Source organism: Lissotriton vulgaris, chromosome 1_1 (assembly GCF_964263255.1).
Source record: "Lissotriton vulgaris chromosome 1_1, aLisVul1.2, whole genome shotgun sequence".
Lineage (NCBI taxonomy): Eukaryota > Metazoa > Chordata > Amphibia > Caudata > Salamandridae > Lissotriton > Lissotriton vulgaris.
This window is the reverse complement of record NC_141685.1, coordinates 1,517,421,870-1,517,444,512: the sequence shown is the minus strand read 5'-3', so window position 1 is coordinate 1,517,444,512 and position 22,643 is coordinate 1,517,421,870. Positions and strand designations below refer to the sequence as shown.

The 22,643-nt window shown below is 47.8% G+C and overlaps 1 protein-coding gene across 2 annotated transcripts in view; it reads left to right on the top strand.

Moving 5' to 3' along the window:
• MOV10L1 (Mov10 like RNA helicase 1) overlaps nucleotides 1-22,643 on the top strand; it is a 1,040,774-nt gene that overhangs the window by 594,128 nt on the left and 424,003 nt on the right. For both annotated transcript variants that reach the window (XM_086967454.1, XM_086967456.1), the window contains exons 19-20: nucleotides 2,605-2,704; nucleotides 3,661-3,825. In XM_086967454.1, coding sequence (XP_086823580.1) covers nucleotides 2,605-2,704; nucleotides 3,661-3,825 — 265 coding nt within the window. The remainder of the gene's footprint in view (nucleotides 1-2,604; nucleotides 2,705-3,660; nucleotides 3,826-22,643) is intronic.

Here is a 22,643-nt window from a genome sequence, read left to right as displayed (position 1 = left end):
CTCCACAGGTTAGCCCTGCTAGGCTCACTAGGAGGCTGCCTCCCACACCCACCTACCACGTACAGTCCTGAAGAAGACCCGCATTGACGCCTCAAGTGCGCTACTACAGGGTTGAAACGTCGACACAATATCCCAGTGGACCAATTCTCTAAGGATTCTGTACTTAATACAGACGTTTGTAGTGTACAGTAAACATTTTTGTTACAATATAAATATTGGTCACATCCTTCCCCTTCTCTCTTCCTTTTTTCCCCACCGATACTGGAAATTCTCATTGTATAAATTGTATATTGCACCGGCACAAATTGCACTGAGCACCAATTGTCACAAATTTTACACCTTGCTCACCGCTGTACAGAATTGACAGCCTTTTACTAAGCATGGGCGGAAAATCCGTTTCGCTCGCGGATTTTGCGGATTTTTGGTAAATTCGCAATCCGCGAGATTTGCGAATCTCCCGCCAAATCCGCGAGCAGCGGATTTTGCTCGCACTGTTCGCACTGTTCGCGTGAGTTCGCGCCCCGCGAATGAGTGCAAAATTGCAGAAATACGATCTTAGCAAAACTGAAACTACTTACCAGGTTCAAAAGTTCAGGCTCATCATTAGTAGCCATTTCCTGTAGTGCTTCCTGAGGGGCCCCTCCAGAGTTCAGTTGCCAGTTGCAACTATTATGTGACCCTGCTCTGAACCTCAGAATAGATACACATATGCCACAAAGGTCCTGAATTACAGCTAAGGGAGACAAGCAGGAGCCAGGCTGGAAGTTCAAATCCATTAATCAGCCCCTAATTCATTATTGTCAGTTGGGGCAGGGCAGGTGTTGTAACTAATTTTGCAACAATGAAAGCACTTAGCAAGTGCAAAAGATCACTAATCAGGAAGCACTAAGGAAGCAGGTGCCAGCTAAAAAAATATTCTGTGACACATTAATCAGCCCCAAATTAATTCAGGTCACTTGAGGCAGGGAAGGTGTGCTTGCGTTGCCATAATAATGTACACTGACTGGACAACCAGAGGGTGTTGTGATGAAACAGAGGGTGGCATTGGTGGGCCAGAGGGTGGCATGAGTAGTCAGAGAGTGGCAGTGGTGACAGAGAGTGGCAGTGATGAAGAAGAGTGTCCCAAACAGGCTGGACACGTAGAAACAACAAGTTCGCGAAACTTGCGACCCGACAGGTAAGTTCGCAATTTGCGACATTGTACAAAACCCTCGCGAACTGGCAGAAACCCGCGCAAACACAAAAAAAATAAAAATTCGTGAGAATTCGCGGATTTTGCGGATTGCGAGTTCGCAAATCCGCAAAATTCGCGAACGCGAGATTCGCAAAATTCGCCCATGCTTACCTTTTACTTCTTTTACTTCTTCAAATGAAAGAATTTATAAATTAATATAATTTATAACATTTCTTGCAATATCGCAGATGGTTTGGATTCTCATCTTTTTTCATTAATAATTTCGCTTTGATTTTCTCACCTTACAATGAATTAATAATATTGTGTGCAAATATGAGATAAGTAAAGAAATATAGTTCACCTGAATGAACCAACTGTTTATAATAATTCTCCAAACAACTGTGGCACACCTTGAAACAGCCCTCCAAGTGACTTTGGAATATATTACCACACCACTACGCACTGAGTACCACCAGCCAATTCCAGCAGGCTTCTGCTTGCACTGACAGTATCATGGTGATTGCAGAAAAAGCCATGCAATTTGCAGGAATACACTAGACTAAAAGAGAACCTCAAGACACAAAATGACATCCCCTTATCTCCAAAGCAAGCCTTAAAGCATCTGCTATTCTGGCAGCATAGCGAACAAAGGGTTTCACAGAGGCACCATTAAGCACATTGCGGCATGTACAACTACACTGGTTGCAGTCGGCATGTTCTTGACAAGTTTCTTGTATCAGTGTTATTTTTCTGTTTTCAAAACAAAACCAGGGCACTGACTCTCCCCCTTCCTGCTGGTGAGTAAACGAGGTAGTTAGATTTGAGGCTATAACTTGACTTTATACTTCACCAGGAGCTGTCCTTGCTTATAGTCTCCACTCTGAGTAGATCCAGTTTCATGGCTGCTTGCTCACAGTATTCCAAATTTACTTCATGATAATTTACTGGTTACAGAGATAGCACATTGACAAGTCTCCTCTTACAGAATAGTGACTCTCACAACCTCCATACTGTCTTGGGAATCCTAGAATTAAACTCAGGTGGTACCGATTCTCTGCAGATTTTTACCTGCTTTCACCATTCCAAATTAACAATGCTATAATATTTCCAGATATGTATGTGACATTGGTCGTTTGTGCACAGTAAAAACATTTGGCCTATGATTTTTTTTTTTCCTTTTCCTTGAAGTATTTGCTACTTTATTTACTACTTTAAACATAACTGTAAGTGTCTCTTCATTCACGAGATGTGTAAATATCACCCAATATTAATTAATGCCTGCTTACTTCATGGTTTATGTCCTACCATATCAGTGTAAGGATTTTGTGCAGTGAATGTCATCAAAAGACTTTACAAAAACATTGGAGGTTCCTCCATTCTCAGAGTTGTACATGGCTTAAAGATCCTAAGCCACCTTTTTAATGTTTTAGGATTGGACATTTCACACACGCTTTTGTGGATGAGGCTGGGCAGGCAAGTGAACCAGAGTGTCTCATTCCAATTGGATTAATGTCAGAAGTTAGCGGACAGGTATGTATGCTTTCTGAATAGTATATTTTCCTTTCTGAAGCTCTAACCATCTAATGTTGAAGGTTCTATTTGGATATTTACTGAAAGGAATAGAAAATGTCCATTAAGCTCTAAATAAGTCATGCCCATCAGATGGTTTACAGATCAAATAATTTGATTTGGAATCATACTACTAAATTTGATAAGTTCTGTATTTACGCTTAATATATTTTTAGCAAAGATTTACATTCCTCTTCGTTATCCATACAAATTTGATTTCCCTGTTGGGCTAGCTATGTCACTTGGGACAGGAAATCTTCAATCTGTTCTCAATGAGGTGCTTGCAAAGAAGATGGTTATCTCTTGCGGGTGGAAGTGAGGCTTTATTTTAATATTATCAGGCACATTAGTTTTCTCTAAATAAAAGATGCATGCTTTGTTAAAGAGGGAATAAGTGCTATAGACTAGTACAGTGTGATACTTTTCATAGTGCACATTAGGCTGATTTACACACATGATGAATACCTATTAGATTGTGTGATATGTAGTTGAATGTAGGGATTCAAATGATCAAACCAAATAGGTCTCAAACAGCACAGCTCTGACAAGTAGCAGCTCTTTGGAATGAGATAATGCATTTGGAGAAGAGATGGTGTAGGAAGTAAATTTCCTAGGTCCTTCAAAGAGGAGATTCACAAAATTAGTTTTTTGTCGGGAATCACGGGGTGCAGTAACTTCATCTTTGACAGTAAATTGAAAATGGATGTGGAACATCTTTTAATAAAGGTGACAGCACTCCACTTTTGCAGCATCAACAATAGACACTTTTAGCATGACTCAACAGTCCCTGTGATGTAATGAGTGACTTTTTGTTGCAGCGGTTTTAAAATTAATGTTTACGCTTAGAAAAACTATACATTTTGAAAGTCTTGTATTACAAAAGTAATGACTTTACAATGTAAATACCACATTTGTAGATTGTTCTTGCCGGAGATCCATTGCAACTGGGTCCAGTTATAAAGTCTAGGATTGCCATGGCATACGGATTAAATGTGTCCTTTTTGGAAAGATTAATGGGTCGTCTGTTATACACAAGAGATGAAGAGTCTTTTGGTGCTTTTGGATCCTACAATCCTATGTTGGTGAGTTAACAGTGGATTATATTTTTATTCAAGCCTTGACGGAAGAGTTCTTGTTGATAAAATGTTACCTAGATGTAGTGATGTTAAATGATGAACAGGTCACGTAGGTTCTTGTAGAAAGATGTATTTATTAATAAAGTTGGCATGAGGTGGTAGTTCAAGATAGTAAGAGTAATTACAAGGTAAATCCCCACCAGGAGCTGTAACCAGTCAGCTCAATCCTCAGCTCCCAACTGACTCTAGCATCAGAACATAACATTCCAATCAGACATCCTGTGTGGTAACATTCCATTTGATGACATAGGTAAAACAACTAGAAAGCCAACACTACACATCTTCCCCTTGTATACGTTTTGCAATTGCAACCAAAAGTTAAGATGTGAACAAAGCAATTACAAATAATAACCAGACATAAGGAAGATATATAGAAACAGACGTAGGAATGGGTTATGTAAAAAGTGAACGGAAGGTATGAAGAAACGGAAGTAGAAATGGATACATACACAGTGAAGAAGGCAAACACAATCATAAAATCAGTTGACAAAAGAAGGAAGAAATGAAGAAAGTTTAAACAGATAAGAATCAAGAGAAGTTATGACTAGAAAAATTACAGTAACATCTAAGAGGTGGAAAATCAAGCAAGATCTAAACCAAGAAGAATCAACAAAGAAAAATCAAGCAAGATAAGAAGCAAGAAGAATCAACAGAGAAAATTAAACAAGATTAGAACTAAGAAGAATGAACAGAAACCAAATGAAAATGCAAAAGACAACACATCTTCTCCCTAAAGGAAAAGAAGAAAACGAAAATAAGAATATGGACACCGAACACAAAATTCACGGAATCAGCAAACACACCTATTGGCCAGACTGGCGTAATTGAGAAACAATGAACCGAGTAGTGAAAGGTAGAACCAAATAAAACACAAATATGAGAAAGTTAAAAGTGGAAAAAAAAACATTAACAACTAACAAGAGCCTGAACAGAAGAAAAGTTGCCAGCAAGAATAGTAAATTCTGAATGAAACCTGTAAAAACGGTTAGAAACTGGCATAATAAGCATAAAACAGAGCTACTCGCATATAACACTGAGGAAAAGTTGCCAGAAAAAAAATAATAGGTAGTGAAACTGGCATAATAATCTCTCAACAATATCACATGCATATAACCCTAACTGGCATAATAATCTCTCAACAATATCACATGCATATAACCCTAACTGGCATAATAATCTCTCAACAATATCACATGCATATAACCCTAACTGGCATAATAATCTCTCAACAATATCACATGCATATAATCCTGAAGAAAAGTTGCCAGAAAGAATAATTAATTCTGAAGGAAACCTGTAAAAACAGGCGAAAAACTGGCATAGTAATCACATGACAGAATTACGTGCATGTGACACTAAAAACTTTTAAGTAATAAATGAATAATGACAATTCATGTAACGCACGTCTACGTACATAAAGTCTTGAAAACCTTTGCGCAAAGGAGAAAATCATCATAACAATCATAGAGCTCATATAAAATCATAATATAACGTTTAGTGCACTGAACCTTTAAAACTGATGTCGGCAATCAATTAATAATCCGGTAAAATTTAGACAATATAGGTCCACTTATAAGAGAAACAGAACTATATAGTTTAAAATATTCTGTATACCAGAAAAACATTGAAGAAGCAGAAAAGAATACACCAAATATTCACTTGTACTATGCATAGCTCATAAAATCCAATATACCAAAAGGAGAACACATGTGAGAACAATAAAATAAGAAACTAAAATAAATAAGGTAGTCACCGTTGACTATCACCATCAAGAAAATGGTATAGAAGTGCAAGTCAATGATAGCTGTGATATTAAACACCTGCGTCAATTTAAGAAGGTGCAAACTGAAGGGAAAAAAAAATATTTGCTGCCTCGCCCCGCAAACACAATAATTATGAATAGCTGAACTTGCTGTAAAATATAAATGCCTTTGATGGTGTGCATGTCACCGAAAACATGCCCAGCGTTGAAGTTGTTGCACTGCCATAAAGCATATAATTAAAATAGAACTCGCTATCAAAATAAATACCTCTCATGGTGTGCATGTCACCGAAAACCTGCAGCGTTGAAGTTTTTGAAGTTGCACTAATGAAACACAGAAAAGAATGCAAAAAAACAGTACCTGCTTTGAATAACAATGTGCAGCTAAGGCAATCCAAAATTGAGATTGAGGAGATTGACAATATGTTAATAACGTGGTTGGCAGCATAAATGAAATTCACGAAGGTCCGGTGGTGCAAGACAAAATGGAGGCACGCAGGGCGACGGCAAGCCGGATGGCTCAAGACGGGTCTGTGCTCCCCTAAAACTGTAGAGTGTTGGTACGTCATAGGAGAGGCTGGAAACCACACGGAGGTTGCAGGCGTCATCAGGAATGAAAGGCAGCATAGAAGGTAAGAGCGCGCGGCTCTGTATGCCCTCGTGTAGAACTTTAAAATATGGTGAAGGCGTTTAAACTGCCAATGAAGGGCATATACACGGAGGCAAGACATAATATAGAAATAACCCAAACACCGATAGCCAATGTTCAAAACACTGCTATGCTTCATCATAAGCAGAAGCAAAAAATGCGTGTGTCGAAGAGAATGAGATTTTTCCATCTTTAAGCTGCTATTATTAAAGAAAAAATGTGTGCTGGAAAGTAGCAGCTAATACAGGCTTCAGTTTACAAATAAAAGGTGTCAATAGTTTGGATATCTCTGATGGCTTTAAAATAACTGCTAGTAGATGGCAGTCAATGTGTGCTCACGATGCTCAAAACTGCTTGTTAGGATCGCAGGATTTTAAAATGAAAAGCTTGAAGCTGAAATTATTGAATTGAGGCAGAGGTCGGAAAATGAAAGCCGAGAAACAGCACATGAAGTAAAGGCTCTTCATTCGACATCAGCAAAGTAGGTTATACACTGCCGGCATATAAATCAGCTGGAAAATATATCAGAAGCAGTCTCAAACCTCATCCACACCAATTTAGAAAAGCAACTCAGGCTTACACATAAGCAGGCTAATAAATTAGGTGCCACGGCTATTAAATCAGGTGCAGTCACTTTTCAAACAGGTGAAACAGTTTTTTAAATCAGGTGCAGCAGTAGATAACTTAAGATTTTAGAAAGCAGGGACTGGCAGAATAGTTGGAGGACGACCAAAAGAGTGGAATGGTCACTGGTGGGGATTAATAACGTGCCAGTTTGCTAAGAAGTTGCTTGAAGAAGGAGAAACTTAATTGGTTACCTTGTTTGAAGAAAGTTCATGTTTCAGTTGCTTGTAAATATGAAGAAAAAGATCCCAAAACGTCGCCAATTGTAGTGATGTTAAATGATGAACAGGTCACGTAGGTTCTTGTAGAAAGATGTATTTATTAATTAAGTTGGCATGAGATGGTAGTTCAAGATAGTAAGAGTAATTACAAGGTAAATCCCCACCAGGAGCTGTAACCAGTCAGCCCAATCCTCAGCTCCCAACTGACTCTAGCATCAGAACATAACATTCCAATCAGACATCCTGTGTGGTAACATACCATTTGATGACATAGGTAAAACAACTAGAAAGCCAACACTACACTAGATAGCATGAAGGAAAGTTTCAATTCTGTTAAGGACATGATGGTGAGGATTATGCTTTTTCTCCAATTTATTCTCCAACAGTACCCCAAACATTAGAACCCCAATAACCAATACAAATTATGTTTCCATTAAGAGGACTACTGGTGGCTTATTTACCAAAAACAGCTCTTGAAGAAGGAAAAGAATGTCCTGATAGTCCAATAACAGACAGCTGAAAATGTTGACAAGGTTAGATAAAAAAGATAATTGATGGCACAAGACGTTAAAAATAATTTATTCAAAAAGAGGCAGTTCAGGTATGAAGATATGGACAGGGAAATGGAAAGTCTATACTTCCTCTCAGTAACCCAAACGTTTTTGCAGACAAAGTAAAAACATTAATTTCAGGAGATTGCTGTTCTTCCTATTGAAAGAAAGAGTAACAAAAGAAAGAGGAAATAAAATCTATAGGGCCTTGTGTACAAGATGGCCAAGGTCTAGGACGTGCATCTTGGAGCTCTGATGCTTTTTAGGCCCAGCGGCGATACAGCAGCAGATGTTGATAGCCAGACACAGTGGGAGAGTCCGTCTGACAGCAGACAGCAGGCGAGACAGCACCGGGGGGCTTGCGACGACAGAAGAGTGGTGGGGGACACGGCTCCGGCGACCAAGGTGAGATAGACTTGTGTGACGCGACGGGCCCAGGCTTGAATCTGTACGTAGAGGGGCGTGCCATGGCTTGTCTCGCCGAGGCGAGGATCGTATTCCGGCGGCTTTGTAGAGGCACAGCGGCCCCCTCAAAAAGACATTCCACACAGTGAGTGGAGACACTGAGGTGTCAGGTGGGGGAGAGTCCCGTCAGCTAGAGCAGCCTGAGAGGGTACCCGTTGCAGCCCCGGCCCAAGGCCAGAACTTAAATCGGAGTTGTGGAGGAGGCCTTGGTCATTATCGCCTTGCCAATTTGGGTGCACCGCCTTCCCTGACCACTTGTGACAGTGGGAGCCTGCAACGGTAGCCATTAGGCGTCGGAGCCGGTTTATGAGGCGAGGGCATTGACTGATGGTCTTCTGCGGCCCGCGACTGATGGCTAGCCCACCTCAGTACACAGTGCAGCAGTGTGGTGGCTGGCCTTCCTTTCTTACTAGGACCTGTGGTGGCATGAAACATAATTTGAATTTGAAATTAAAGTATTTATTGAGTGCACAACTACCAAGCGGTTTCTTGGCGCTGAAGGATGCAGGCCCTAAGGAGCAGGAGAGCAGATTCTAAGGGGAGAAGGCTTGCAAGAAAGGAAAAGTTTTGAGTGCCCTGCAGAACTCAAAATAGGAGGCAGCAGATGTTATGGGGGCTGGGAGGGTGTTCCAGAAAGTTGGAGCGAGAACAGAAAATGTCATCCCTCCCGATTTTGTTCTTCCTTAACCGTGGTACAGAGAGAAGAGACTGAGAGGATGAGCGTAGCTCTGCAGGGAGTGTAGGCCTTGATTTCAGAATTGATAAAAGTGGGGGTAGTCCCAGCACGGGCCTGAAAGGCTGTGCAACCCAGCTTGAAGAGGGCACGTTCTTTAATGGGAAGCCAGTGCGGGGCCTTGAGTAGTGGGGTGACATGATGAGACTTGGAGAGACCATAGATAAGACGGGCAGCCATACCAACATAATACCCCCAGCGGGTCCGGCGGATAGCGCCCACGTGGAGGGTGCACAGCTGATCCCCCCCAGGGCCGGGGACCCTGACTTCTGTGGAGGAGGCAGGCGGGCCTGTGAAGCTTACACAGCTTGGGTCGAACTAGTGCGTTGGAGTGAGCGGAGGTGGGTGCTGGCGACTGGTGGCGCATCCTGGGGCCCGAATAGGACCATCCCGTCCCCGGGACTACACCACTGAAGTTAGAGGTGAGGGCCCTGGATTGCAGCCTTCTGCGGCCCACTAGAGGGGCGCCGGCGCCCGCCTCGTTCTGTTGGCGCTTAAGTACTGAAAGCTGCTCCTCCTCGCTACAAAGAACAGCTGTTTCATTGGCTGTTTCAAATCACTACAGATCACCTAGGCGTGTCCACGGGAGACGATCCACTGGGAGAGTTGCTATACAGTGGAGGAGCCACACCCATTTAGGAATGTTCACTCTCCGCCAAGCGAAAAAAGACCCTTTAGTGAAAGACATGTTTGCCCGCTCGAATACTAAAAAGACTGACATAGTGCGGTAGACTGAGGACCAAGGGGGTCACTCCGACAAGGCCAGTGGTGAGGTAAGGAGCGGGGAGGAGCCCCCGGTATCGCTGCCATTTATGGGGAGCTCTTTGACACTTTTCGAGTGAATTTTGCGGAGCTTTAACGTGACATTGCCTCAGACTTTATTTTTGTTATTCGGCTATTCAAGCATATGGCACACTTATTACAAGACCAGCAAATTATTTTGGACCGTACACATTGGGCCGGGAGGCCAGCAACTGCACCGGGCCAACCCCAGGACATACTTACCTGCCTGCATCATTACAAAGAAAAGGAAGCAATAATGTCCGGGACTGGGGACCTGAGAACTATTGAATTTGAAGGCTTCAAGATTTGGCTTTATCCCTGACCGCTCTTCAGCGCCATAGGGCCTTGAAGCTGCTAACTGATTTTCTCCGAACTCAGGAGATCCGATACAAGTGGAGCCACCCTTTCTGCCTACAGTTCACATGGAGGGAAGAGGTCCGGTTGGTCCGCATTCTAGCGGACGCATGTGCAATACCTGAGATGCAAGACCTTTGGCAAGCTTAACCCCGAGGTCGCAGACCCGCAAGCCCTCGAATGAGGGTCGATAAATAAGGTGCTCTTCCAGATGGGAGCCAAAAAACTTGAATAAGCCGACAGAAGCTGACAGCCGAGAAAAACGCGCATGACTTCTCCAACACCTTCAGCATGAAGGCGTGCCCGGATCTTCCTCCGGTGACCACTGACGGTCCAGGTTATCTAGTCCTCATTATCCATATGCTCTTACTGTTGTCCTTCCGAACGTAAACTGCCGGTTCTAAGCCAAAGTCGGTGCCAAACGTCCCAATAACAGGGTCATACCGGTGGAACTCCTCGAGATGACCTCCTTAATTTCACTTTGCACACCCAGCGGGGGCATGGACCTCAAACTTGTAATTGTGTTGGGGGGATAGTTGCGAAGTAGTTGGGTGGGCCAGAAGCAGGATGCAATGGCATGAGTCATTGTGTCTATACTTAGCCTTAATGTTAGAGGCATTAACTCCTCAGAAAGCGGTTAGCTGTATTGTGATATCTCAGACACCAAATGGGACATCTGCATGTTGCAAGACACTCACCTGGTCCAACAGGATTGGCGTGTGATGCGTTCTCGCTGGTTTGACATTTAATATTTCTCCTCGGACCTGCTAGAAAGGCGGGGTTGCCATCTTGCTTCCCAAACACTTTGCAGGGAGGGTGGAGGGCATCTTCGTGGACGCCCCGGGTCGCTTGCTAGCACTGTATATACAGATTTAGAGCATCAGGTACACAGTAGCAACTATCTATGCCCCTAACGACAAACAGGAGCTGTTCATCAAAGACGTCCTTGGATGTCTGATCTCTACCCCGGACAGGAAGATGGTGGTGGGGGGTGACTTTAATGTCACAATCGTCGGGCAGCTAGACAGATCACACCCCTGGACGGGCCAGGACAGAGGTGTCACTACAGGCACCAAAGGCTGGCTGACAGATGCGGGACTAACTGACAGGTGGCGACACATGCACCCCACAGATGTAGACTATACATTGTTTTCAGTGCCACACCAAACATATAGTCGGATCCACACCAGGGATAATGAGGGCCACAACAACCGCAGATATTGGGGCTGACGCCCTTTCTGATCATTCCCCCATTAGCCTGAGTTTACGCCACACATTGCAACCACTAACCTCCCATTGCTGGGGCCTCAACACAAACCTCCTCAGATATGATAAGCTGCATACGGCCACCCTAGCAATCTGAACCACCTTACTAAAGCACAATGATGCTGCTGAAACTTCTCTAGTTCCTGGCGAAAGTCATTGAGAAGACCGCCAACCGGCCCACTACCTGGAGGAGAACAACATCCTGAACTCCTCCCAATCCGGTTTCCGCAGCAACCAGAGCACTGAAACCACCCTCATCGCCGCCACCGACGACATCGGGACCCTGCTGGACAACGGCGAAACAGCGGCCCTCATCCTCCTGGACCTCTCGGCCGCCTTAGACACCATCTGCCACCACACCCTGCGCACACGCCTCCACGATGCAAGGATCCGTAACAAACCCCTGACCTGGATCACCTACCTCCTCACCGGCTGAACCCAGAGAGTCCGCCTCCCCCATTCCGATCCGAAGCCACCATGATCACCTGCGGCGTACCCCATGGATCATCCCTCAGCCCCACCCTTTTCAACATCTACATGGCATCGCTTGCCAACATCGTTCGAGCGCACCACCTCAACATCATATCGTACGCCGACGACACCCAGCTGATCCTCTCCCTCACCAAGGATCCAGCCACCACCAAATCCAACCTTCATGAGGGAATGAAGGCCGTCGCAGAGTGGATGACGACCAGCCGTCTGAAACTGAACTGACAATGCTAGCACACCCCCTTCGGGTGCAGGTATTAGATTGGCGGATACCGGAAATTTGTGGAGCCGATGGTTCTACTTTCGACACGGACGATGGTATTGCAAACTTATATGGAACATTTTATAGGGCCCTCTACACTGCCAATCCTTTACAAGACAGTGATTTCGAGGCATACATGTCTCGAATCCACCCACCTGAAGTGGAGGTACCTGTGTACACTACCTTAGAGAAGGACTTTACGGTGCAGGAGGTCCTCGCTGCCATACATAGGTTGCTACTACATAAGACACCTAGCCCTGACGGCTACGGTAGGGAATTTTATCAAACATTTGCAGCCCATCTGGCATGATACTCACACGCCTATTCAACTCCATTGACACACAGGGAATGCTACCATAATCAATGCGCAACACCACTATCACGGTAATTCGCAAATCTGGCAATGATTTAAAAAACTGTGCATCCAACCATCCAATCTCCTTTCTGTATGTGGACGCAATCATTTTTACTAGTGTGTTTGCACTTAGATTGGTATCATACGTGCAAGGATTAGTCGACCCAGACCATGCTGGGTTTATCCCAGAGCGTAGGTATAGCGAAAACACGAAAAGGCGGTGTCATCTCCTGGACAAAACGCGTTGCTCCCAGATCCCAACCCTGACTGAGTGCACTGGCCTTACCTGTACCGGGTGCTTGAGCTAGCGGGCCTCGGCCCCAATTACGCGGCTGGAGCTAACATTAGTGTGAATGGCGTACGATCCCCCACTTTCCCAATTGGGTGAGGATCCAGGCAGGGTTGCCCTCTGTCCCCTCTCCTCTTTGAGATCTACATGGAGCCCCTTGCGGAACTCTTAAGGGACAATGTAGATTTGACTGGGATCCAGATGGGAAGGAGGGAACATAAGTACATGTTATACGCCGATGATGTCTTTCTGACCCTCACAAACCCATCTGACTCTTTGATAGACATCATGGCAGAACTTTCAGAATTCGGGCGAACCTCAGACTTCAAAATTAACCCACAGAAATCCTGGGTCCTGGACCTGACATTACAGGAGCCTGAGCGAACACGCCTCGGCGAGCAGTTCCCATTTTTGTGGGAAGACAATGGGGTCCAGTATCTGAGCTTACAAATATTTCCCACACTCAAGGCTTCTGAGGAATGCAAGTATGGAAACGTACTCACCATGACGTGGTCACTAAATGAAAGTCACTTAATCTCTCATGGCAGGAGCGACTGGCAGCTGTCAAAATGACGTTACTTCCTAAATTGCTTTACGTGATGCAAACCCTACTGCTCCAACCCCCAGCACGAATACTAGAAAAGCTACAGGCCCTAATCTGGGACTTCATCTTAGAGTGTAAAAGGGCGAGAATGTCTAGATCAAGAGCTTTTCTTGCAGTGGCAGAGGGCGATCTGGGGGTCCTGAATATCTGCAAATATTATCAGGCAGCCCAACTGCGCTACATGGTAGAATGGACCCAAACACTCACCGAAAAGCATTGGTGTTTTATGGGTCAAGCTATAGCGGGAATGAACATTTGGAAAGTGCTTTAGTTGCCGAAATAACCTAGACCGACGGGTTTATAAATCTCACCGGTCACAAGATCGGCATTGGGAGTCTGGGACAAGGTACAGTGGAGATACAACCTCTCTACTCCAATATCTCCGCAGACTCCTTAGATAGGCAACCTGGACTGCCCCCCGGCGTTGGAAGGCTTGGGTTTTAGAGCATGGCAGGAGGCCAATTGGGTTGGGATAAAGAGTGGAGTGACATCCTACACCAAGCACGAACATCCGCCCTCACCACGACCCGTGAGTAATGCTCCTCAAAATAGCTCACTATTGGTATCTCACACCAGCAAGAGTGGCTAAGTGGAACCCCAGGGAGGATTGGTTGTGCTGCAGACAACACCTCTTATGTCAGTGCTCTAAGATAGGAACATATTGGACAGAATTCTCAGACCCTATTAACACAGTGTCCAACACGGATCTACCCAAATTTCCTAGTTACATATTGTTGGGTCTTCCTAACCTAGTCACTTACCCGCTGGAATCGCCCAGAGGCAAAGCTATCACTCTTGCATTGTGGGCGGCAAAACATCTTCAGTTGGCCAGGTGGGGGACAGACCGGATACCTTCCCACCAGAACTGGTTTCATAAAGTATGGGAAATCTTGGGAATGGAGATAAGATGTGGCAACCATGCATAGTGTATTTGGCACATTAGCCGACATACCCCCAGTACCTGCGGGTCCTACGCCTAACAGCTAAGATACCCACCGCACACACATAGGCTGCAACCACCCACTAGTGATGCCTTTGCTCCAGGAGAATAAAGTCCCTCCCCTCCTTCTCACCCCCTCTCTTGTCACCCCTCCCCCTTATTTTTAATGTTTTTATATTAGTGTTGATTAATACATTGTAGTTCTTTTTTTCTATTCATTGCCTACCGAATACACATCCAAATGTATACCCGCAGGCCATTGGATGTAGGCAGTTTAGGTTGTATTGTTGTTACCATGTGAAATCAATAAAAAATGTATTAAACCGAATTAAAATCTATAATAGCTTGAATGGGAATCGGAAATGAGACTCCAGTGAAACTCACTGGAGGAATACATCACAAGGAGCTGTACACCATACAACTGCTTAATGCTACCGATTAGGTTGAATATACCAAGATCAAACAGTAAATTTACACAGCAGGTTTTAAAATTAAAGAAAACCTCACAAATACATGTAAAACCAAAACTACAAACCAGAGAATACTCCAATCAAATGTGCTTTATCCTCCCACACAAATCCTCCCTACAATATATTTAGGGGCATGACATTAGAAAAGTAGGTTTGAGGGATAGGAGAGATAGGCAAGAAGCGAGAAAAGGAAGAGGACGAAAGTCGGAGAAAGGTAGCAGTTGTGGGATGAAGCAAGATGGATATAGCACAGGCACTTATTTACATATAAAAGTAAATGTAGGGGATTTAGTATTTTCCGAAACTGAAGAAAATCGTAATTGAGCTTCAGTTTTTCATGGAGCAAGTTCCAGAGAGGATGGCCGGTGTTAGAGAATGATTGAGGTACTGCAATATTATGTTTAGATCGGTTTGTTGAAGGTGTGAGAGAGTCCTTGCTCCTTACAGATTTATTTGTTTTAACCCCTTCTTTACTGAGGGTGTGCTGAAGAAGGAACTGGTCCGTTCTCTCACTCACCCACAGGGGAAGTACCAGCGCTACCCCCGTGGACGTCACTTTTAACCCCCCCCCCCCTTCCATGGACAGCAGTGGAAGCAGCTCATGCTGTCATCAAAACAGCCGTGACGCGCTGGAAGCTATTAGCCTCCCGTGCTCCTGCAGAAAAACATGTAAGTTTCTCATCTGGGAAGGAATTGGGGAGAGCAGAGAGGCACCAGAGGGAAGGAACAAGTTTTTTGTTTCCCCCGGTGTCTCTTTTGCAGTGCATTCCTGCTAAGCGATCACTGGTGGGGCCACAATAGCGCCGCAAGAATGCATCCACTAGCCACCAGAGATGTTTTGAGGGCATTTCTTTGTGCAAGGGAGCTGCCCCTTGGACTTGGGTAGCTCCCAGTAATTTGAGCATTTGCCCATTTTGTGCCCCAACGGAGTTATATCGGCCATAATTTTAGGCCGTTCTGCCCCCCATGGAGGGCAGAAAGCCACTAGACACCAGGGAGGGATAATTTTTTAGGCATGTCGGGGAGAGGCCCCTTAGGCAAGGGTCACGCCCCTTTTTGGGGGGAAAATATTGTGGCTGTTCCTGCTTTCCTTGGGGTCTGATCTGGCATATTGTTAACCGGCATAAACCCATTGGACACCAGGATAATTGTTTTTCGCAATTTGGGGAGGCACACTTTAGGCAAGGGTCGCTGCTCTGGTATTCTGGTAAATACTTTTGCTGTTTGTGCCCCTGTGGGGGCAGATCGGCCATATTGGTAGACCGATCTGCCCCCCTTTTGGAGCAGAAACTCACTAGACACTAGGGATAATTGTTTTTACAACGTGGGGAGAGGCCCCTTTGGCAAGTGTTTCTCCCCTTTTATTTGGGCAATGTTTTGGCTGTTTTCTGATTCCCCTGGGGGCAGATTGTCCAATTTTTAGGCCCCTCTGCCCCTAAGGGAGCGGACAGCCACTAGACAACAAGGAGTTTTGTATTTATATGTGTGGAGTAGCCTCTTGGGGAATATTTTGGCCATTTTCTGCCCCGGCGGTTAGATTGGCCATATTTTTAGGCTTATCTGCTCCCAAGGGGGACAGAAAATAACTAGACCACAACAAAAGTTTGTGTGTCTGTGAACTGGGTTCGGTTGACAGCCTACATGTACTGGCATTTGGCTGGTGGTGTGTGTAGACTGGCGCTTGGCTAATGGTGCATGTTAATTGGCATTTGGCTGGCGGTGCGTGTTGATTGGCACTTGACTAGTGGTGCATGTTGTCTGGTGTTTGGCTAGTGGTGTATGTAGACTGGCGCTTGACTGGCAATGCGATTGGACTGGCATTTGCCTGGCATTGCTTGTAGAGTAGCGCTTGGCTGTTGTTGCGTGTGGACTGGCATTTGGAGGTGTGTGTAGACTGGCGCTTGGGGGGGTACGTGTAGACTGGTGCTTGGCTTGCAATGTGTGTGGACTAGCGCTTGACTGGTGGTGCATGTGGACTGGTGTTTGACTGGCGGTGCGTGCAGACTTGCCCTTAGCTTCTGTGCTTGTGTACTGGTGGTGTGCGTAGACTGATGCTTGGCTGGCAGTGTGTGTGGACTGGCGTTTGGCTTGCAGTTTGTGTGGACTAGCTCTTGGCTGGCAGTACGCGTGACTGGCGTTTGGCTGTTGGTGTGTGTAGACTGGCACTTGGCTGCCGGGGCGTGTGACTGGTGCTTGGCTTGCAGTGTGTGTGGATTAGCGCGTGCCTGGTGGTGTGTGGACTGGTATTTGGCTGGCAGTGAGTGTAGACTGGCCGGTGCCGCGGCCAGCTCCATACCCACCGGTCCCTGGGCTGAACGCGACGCCGGAGATCGATGCCTTCCTCATGGCCATGAGGTCGCTCTCTCCTCCTTTGGGTCCCACTGCGGCGCCTTTGGGCCCCGCAGCCCCGACTGGGAGCCCAAGCGGGCCGGGGACTTTGGCCCCGGCGCCATCGACGACTTCGGTCCCGATGCCGCAGGGCCCTGCTTGATCCATGTCGCCGCTGGTCGACATTACGATCCCTCTGCCGGCGCCAACCCCCAGGGTGTTGCCCTCGACGCCGTCCCCAGACAACGTCGTCCCCGCTTCCTCCCTTGGTCCGGATCCGGCATCGGACAGGCGTCGCTCGACGCCGCATTAGTCGCCGAGAGAAGAGCAATTCTTCTATGATCCGGCCCCATCCTTTGCACCTGACTATCAGGAGATGGGAGGCGAGGAGGATTGGGAGGGGTCTGAGGACCCTCTGGAACAGGAGTGCCAGTCGTATCAGGACTGAGCAGTTGAGCTAGGGGAATCCAGTGGTCTGGACACTTCGCCCGACACTGGATTTGTCTCCCCTCCTACCGTGGCTACGGAGGAGGGGCTGCTTACAGCATGGTGTTGACGAGGGCGGCCAAGGCCTTGGCTCTTGCGCTCCCTGTCGCGGCTGTGAGGACTAACCTCCTCACCGAGTTCCTTAAACCGCAGGCAAGCTCTTCGGAACCTCTCCTGCCGTTTAATGAGGCCCAAACTGACGTTCTGTTAGGCACCTGGTCCAGGCCAGCTACTGGCCCCCCAGTAGATCGGAACGTGGCCAGATGCCACCGCCTGGCCCCAGGCGACCCTAGCTTCCTGTCCACCCACCGCACCCCCGAGAGCCTGGTTATCCAGGCCTCTAACTCCCAGACCGCATTCCCAACTTCTCCACATGAGAGGGAATCCAAAAGGTATGAGCAGTTCGGTAAGAAGCTGTTTTCCTCACTTAGTTTGGGGTTGCCGTCGGTCAACACCGCTTGCCTATTAGTCTGTTATACCCACTCTCTGTGGGACACTGTCGCGGACGTGCTGCCAAATTGCCCGGAGGAGGCCCGCGGAAAACTCGCTCAAGCCCATGCGGAGGGGCGAGATGCAGCACAGTACTCTATTCGATGGGGGCTGAATACCACGGACTCACTGGGCAGGGCGATTTCCACGATGGTGGCGGTTCACCGCCACGCCTGGCTGAGGACCGCCAACTTTTCGGCTGATGTCCAGAACTCACTCATGGACATGCCGTTTGATGGGCGTCGCCTCTTTGGCGACAAGGCAGGCAGTGTTCTTAAGCGTTTCAAGGACTCCAGGGCTACGGCCAAGTCCTTGGGCCTGTCGGGCCAGCGCCACCAAACTTCTGCCTTTCGCTCCTTTCGTGGCCAAGGAAGGGGCGCCCCTTCAGGTCCTGCCAGCCACGGGCAGCAGACCAACATCCAGCGCGGTGGCGGACGTGGTAACCGCTGTGGCGGTGCCAGGGGAAAGCGGCATGGCCAGTCCACATCCACCCCTGCAGCATACGCCTCAAAGCCTTCCTAGTCAGAGCTTTCAGGCCCATTTGACGCCAGTCGGGGGCAGGGTTCGCCTTCACCTCCTCCACAGGAGCACCATCACATCGGACAGGTGGGTGCTGCAAATCGTCCGAAGGGGCTACTCCCTCCCCTTCGAGGCGACCCCTCCAGCCGTGATCCCGCAGTACCACCGCCTGTCTGGGGATCATTTGCAACTTATGCAAGAGGAAGTTAAGGCCCCCTTGGCCAAGGGGGCCATCGAGTGCGTTCCTGGGCCAGTAGTAGGGTGTGGTTGTTACTCCCACTACTTTCTGGTACCCAAGAAGGGCAAAGGAGGGCCTACGCCCTATCTTGGATCTGCGGAACGTCAACGGCTTCCTCCAGAAGGAAAAGTTCGAGATGCTGACTTTGGCTCAGGTCTTAGCTGCCCTAGACCCCGGACACTGGATGGTAGCATTGGACTTGCAAGACGCATATTTTCACATCCCCATCCTGCCGGCCCACCGGCGTTACCTGCAGTTCACGGTAGGCCATGAGCACTTTCAGTTTACAGTGCTCCCCTTCCGCCTTACCAGCGCCCCTCGGGTGTTCACGAAAGTGATGGCGGTGGTCGCAGCTCATCTGCGCAGATTAGGGGTATCCGTCTTCCCCTATCTCGACGACTGGTTGTTGAAGGCGGGCTCACCCCAGACAGTCGTCATCTACCTCCAGACTACGGCCGACCTTCTGCACCTGCTGGGGTTCTCCATCAATGTGCCGAAGTCACACCTGTGTCCCTCTCAGAAGCTCCTCTTCATCGGAGCGGTTCTGGATTTGGTGCAGTTTTGGGTTTATCCTCCCGAACAGCGGGTTCGGGATATTCAGGCTCTGATTCAGATCTTTCAGCCGTTATCCCGAGTCTGTCAGGTTGACGCTGCAGCTTCTAGGGCTGATTGCCTCCTGCATCCTTCTGGTGCATCACGCCAGGTGGCGGATGCAGGCTTTGCAGTGGGACCTGAAGTTTCAGTGGGCCCAGCATCAGGGCAAGCTGTCCGACCACATCCTGATCTCTGAAGACACTGCGAGACAGTTGCAGTGGTGGCTCACGGACCGCGATTGGGTCAGCAGCAGATCTCTCTCCCTACCCCAACCGCAGCACGTAGTGGTGACCGATGCGTTCCTCCTGGGATGGGGGGGGCACATGGGAGAGCGGGAGATCAGAGGCCTCTGGTCTCCGGCGGAGTCTCGGCTCCATATCAACCTTCTGGAGCTGCGGGCGATCCGGCTTGCACTGAAAGCCTTCCTTCTCTCTGTCGGGGATGTATAGTGCAGGTGTTCACGGACAACGCCAGCGCCATGTGGTACTGCAACAAACAGGGCGGGGTGGGGTTGTGGACCCTTTGTCAGGAGGATCTGCTGGAACATCAGGGCGTGTCCCTGGTGGTTCAACACCTGGCAGGTGCATGATGGATCACGAATGGCTTCTGTAATCGGACGTGGCGCAAGGTCTCTTACAGCAGTGGGGAGAGCCTTGGTTAGATCTATTCGCCACAGAAGAGACGCGCAATGTCATCAGTTCTGCACGTTGGAATTTCCAAGGCGGCACTCGCTCTGAGACGCTTTTCGTTGCGAGTGGAGCCTGTTGTACGCCTTTCCTCCTATACCACTTCTGCCCAGAGTGCTGAAGATCAGCCGCGACCGGGCCCAAGTCGTCCTTGTGGCTCCGGACTGGGCACGAAGATACTGGTATCCCGAGCTACCCGGCATGTCGATTGATCCCCCGATTCGTCCGCCCCTTCTGGAGGACCTCCTGTTGCAGCAGCAGGGGACGGTCCTTCACCCGAACCTGTCCAGTCTCCACCTCCATGCGTGGAGATTGAGTGGCGACAGTTGAGGCCATTTGACTTGCCTCCTGAAGTCTGTGATGTCATACTGGCAGCCAGGCATCCCTCCACAAAATATGTATACGCCTGCAGGTGGAACAAATTTGTGGCATGGTGCACAGCAAAGGCTTTGGATCCCCTTTCTGCCCCCCTTTCAGAGGTTCTCCTCTTTCTTCTTTCTCTTACCCAGCAGGGCTCTGCTCTGGGAACTATCAAAGGCTCTCTGCCATTTCCCCTGTTGTAAATAGATTCTTGAAGGCCATCACTCACATGTTTCCTCCTGTTCCTTTCGTGATGCCTCAGTGGGACTTGAACCTTGTTCTGACTTATTTGATGTGCGCTTCCTTTGAGCCACTTAACAATTGCCCTCTTCATCTTCTTACTCTTAATACTGCATTCCTGGTTGCCATCACCTCTGCCAGGAGAGTGGGTGAGCTTCAGGCTCTATCTTCTAAGCCTCCTTTTCTTTCTGTCCATCTGGACAAAGTTGTTTTAAGAATGCGTCCTTCTTTCCTGCCCAAGGTGATTACAGCCTTTCACATCGGGCAGTCCATCACCTTGCCTACGTTCTTTCCACCTCTGCATCCCTCGAAAGAGGAAGAGAGGCTCCACGTCTCGACCCGTCAACGTGCACTCTCCTTCTATCTGGACCGTACACGCCAGTTCCGGGTGGACAACCAGCTCTTTGTTGGTTACATGGGCGCTAAGAAGGGACGGGCGGTGCACAAACTAACCATTTCTTGATAGGTCGTTTTATGCATAAAGGCTTGGTTCGAGGCATGTGGGCTGCTGAATTCATATCTGTGCATAGATCGCCGCCTAGTGTTGGGTCCGGATGATTGCACTTTGTTGTCCTGGAAGAGTCTTCGAAGTATCACGAGATAGGTGACTCCTCCCCTGGACTACAGTGCGCATGGGCATCTTCTCCATCCTCAGATTGTTTTTTTCCGCCATTGGGTTCGGATGTTATTCCTACACTCCTACTTCGGAATCGAAACAAAACTTTTATAAAGGCCAAAAGGCCTTCGACTTCAACGGTATTGTTCTCGCTCGGTACTTCTTGACTCCATAAAGCTTTCCATCTCGAATCGGTCGTCGATGCGGGCCGTTGGGCCTTTTCGACGCCACGTGGGCCTGCTGTCGATGGAAAGGAGCCCCTTTTAAAGGTGCCCACAATGCCACTCCAAGTTCCCGCGTACTGACAAGCATTCAGTATGCAACAAGTGCCTTTCCCCAGACCATAAGGAAGAAACCTGCCTGGCCTGCGCCCAGTTTCGATCAAAGAAAACCATCCGGAATCGACGGGCCGCTTGGCAAGAGATGCAGCGACAGGCACCGGAACCGAACAACATCTTTGAGGATGACCAGGAACCTCCAGAAGCTCAAGATTCGGACCTAGAGATCGTCACCGTCGAGGACTACTCAACTCTGATGACGAGATCCCACCGGGGCAAATTGTGAGTACATTGTCCTCGACACCGATTAACCCTTTACCGAAGGCTCCGGTCGAGGCATCGCCAAAAGGCCTTAGCCAAGATCAAAAGAAACATTCGCCAGCCCTGCCATCTGGCTCGGCTCCGAAACCGAAACCTAAGCCTTCAGGGACCCCAGGGCCAAGTACCGCAATCCCGAAGAAGGTTCCAGACCTAAAGAGGTCGTCAACCCGAAAGCCGTCGACCCGAACAAAAGCATACAGCCCGAGAGCGCCGACCCAAATAAAAACGTCGACCCGAAGAAGGCCGTGCAGCCTAAAGGCGTTAACCCAAAGAAAACCGTCGACCCGAAAAAGGCCGTCACGCCGAAGGGCGCCGACCCCAAACAGGTCGTTGAGCCCAGAAAGGACCCCAAGCCGAAGGGCGCCGACACCAAAAAAAGACGTCGAGCCAAAAAAGGCAACTGTGCCAAAAGTTGCCGAACCAAAGAAAGTCGCCAACGGAAAGGGTGCTGTATCGAAGCCTATAATCCGCCCGGAAAAGGCTATCAAGCCGAAGACTAGTGCTCCGAAAACACCAGTCGATCCGAAAAAGACCATCAACTCTGCAAAGGACAGTCAACCAAAGAAGCCTGTCGAGCACAAGAAACATGTCAAACCGAAAGACACGGTCGACCCAAAAACACGTGCCGACCCGAAAAAAGGGCCCGAGCCGAAAAAAAGCACTAAGGCACCAAAAGTCGTCGAGGCTGAAGGTGGTATCGACCCAAAAGAGTCACAACCAAGAACAGTGGAGGAAGAATTCTTCCATCCTGATCCAGCAGACGGCCAGGCAAAAATATACATTAATCCAGAG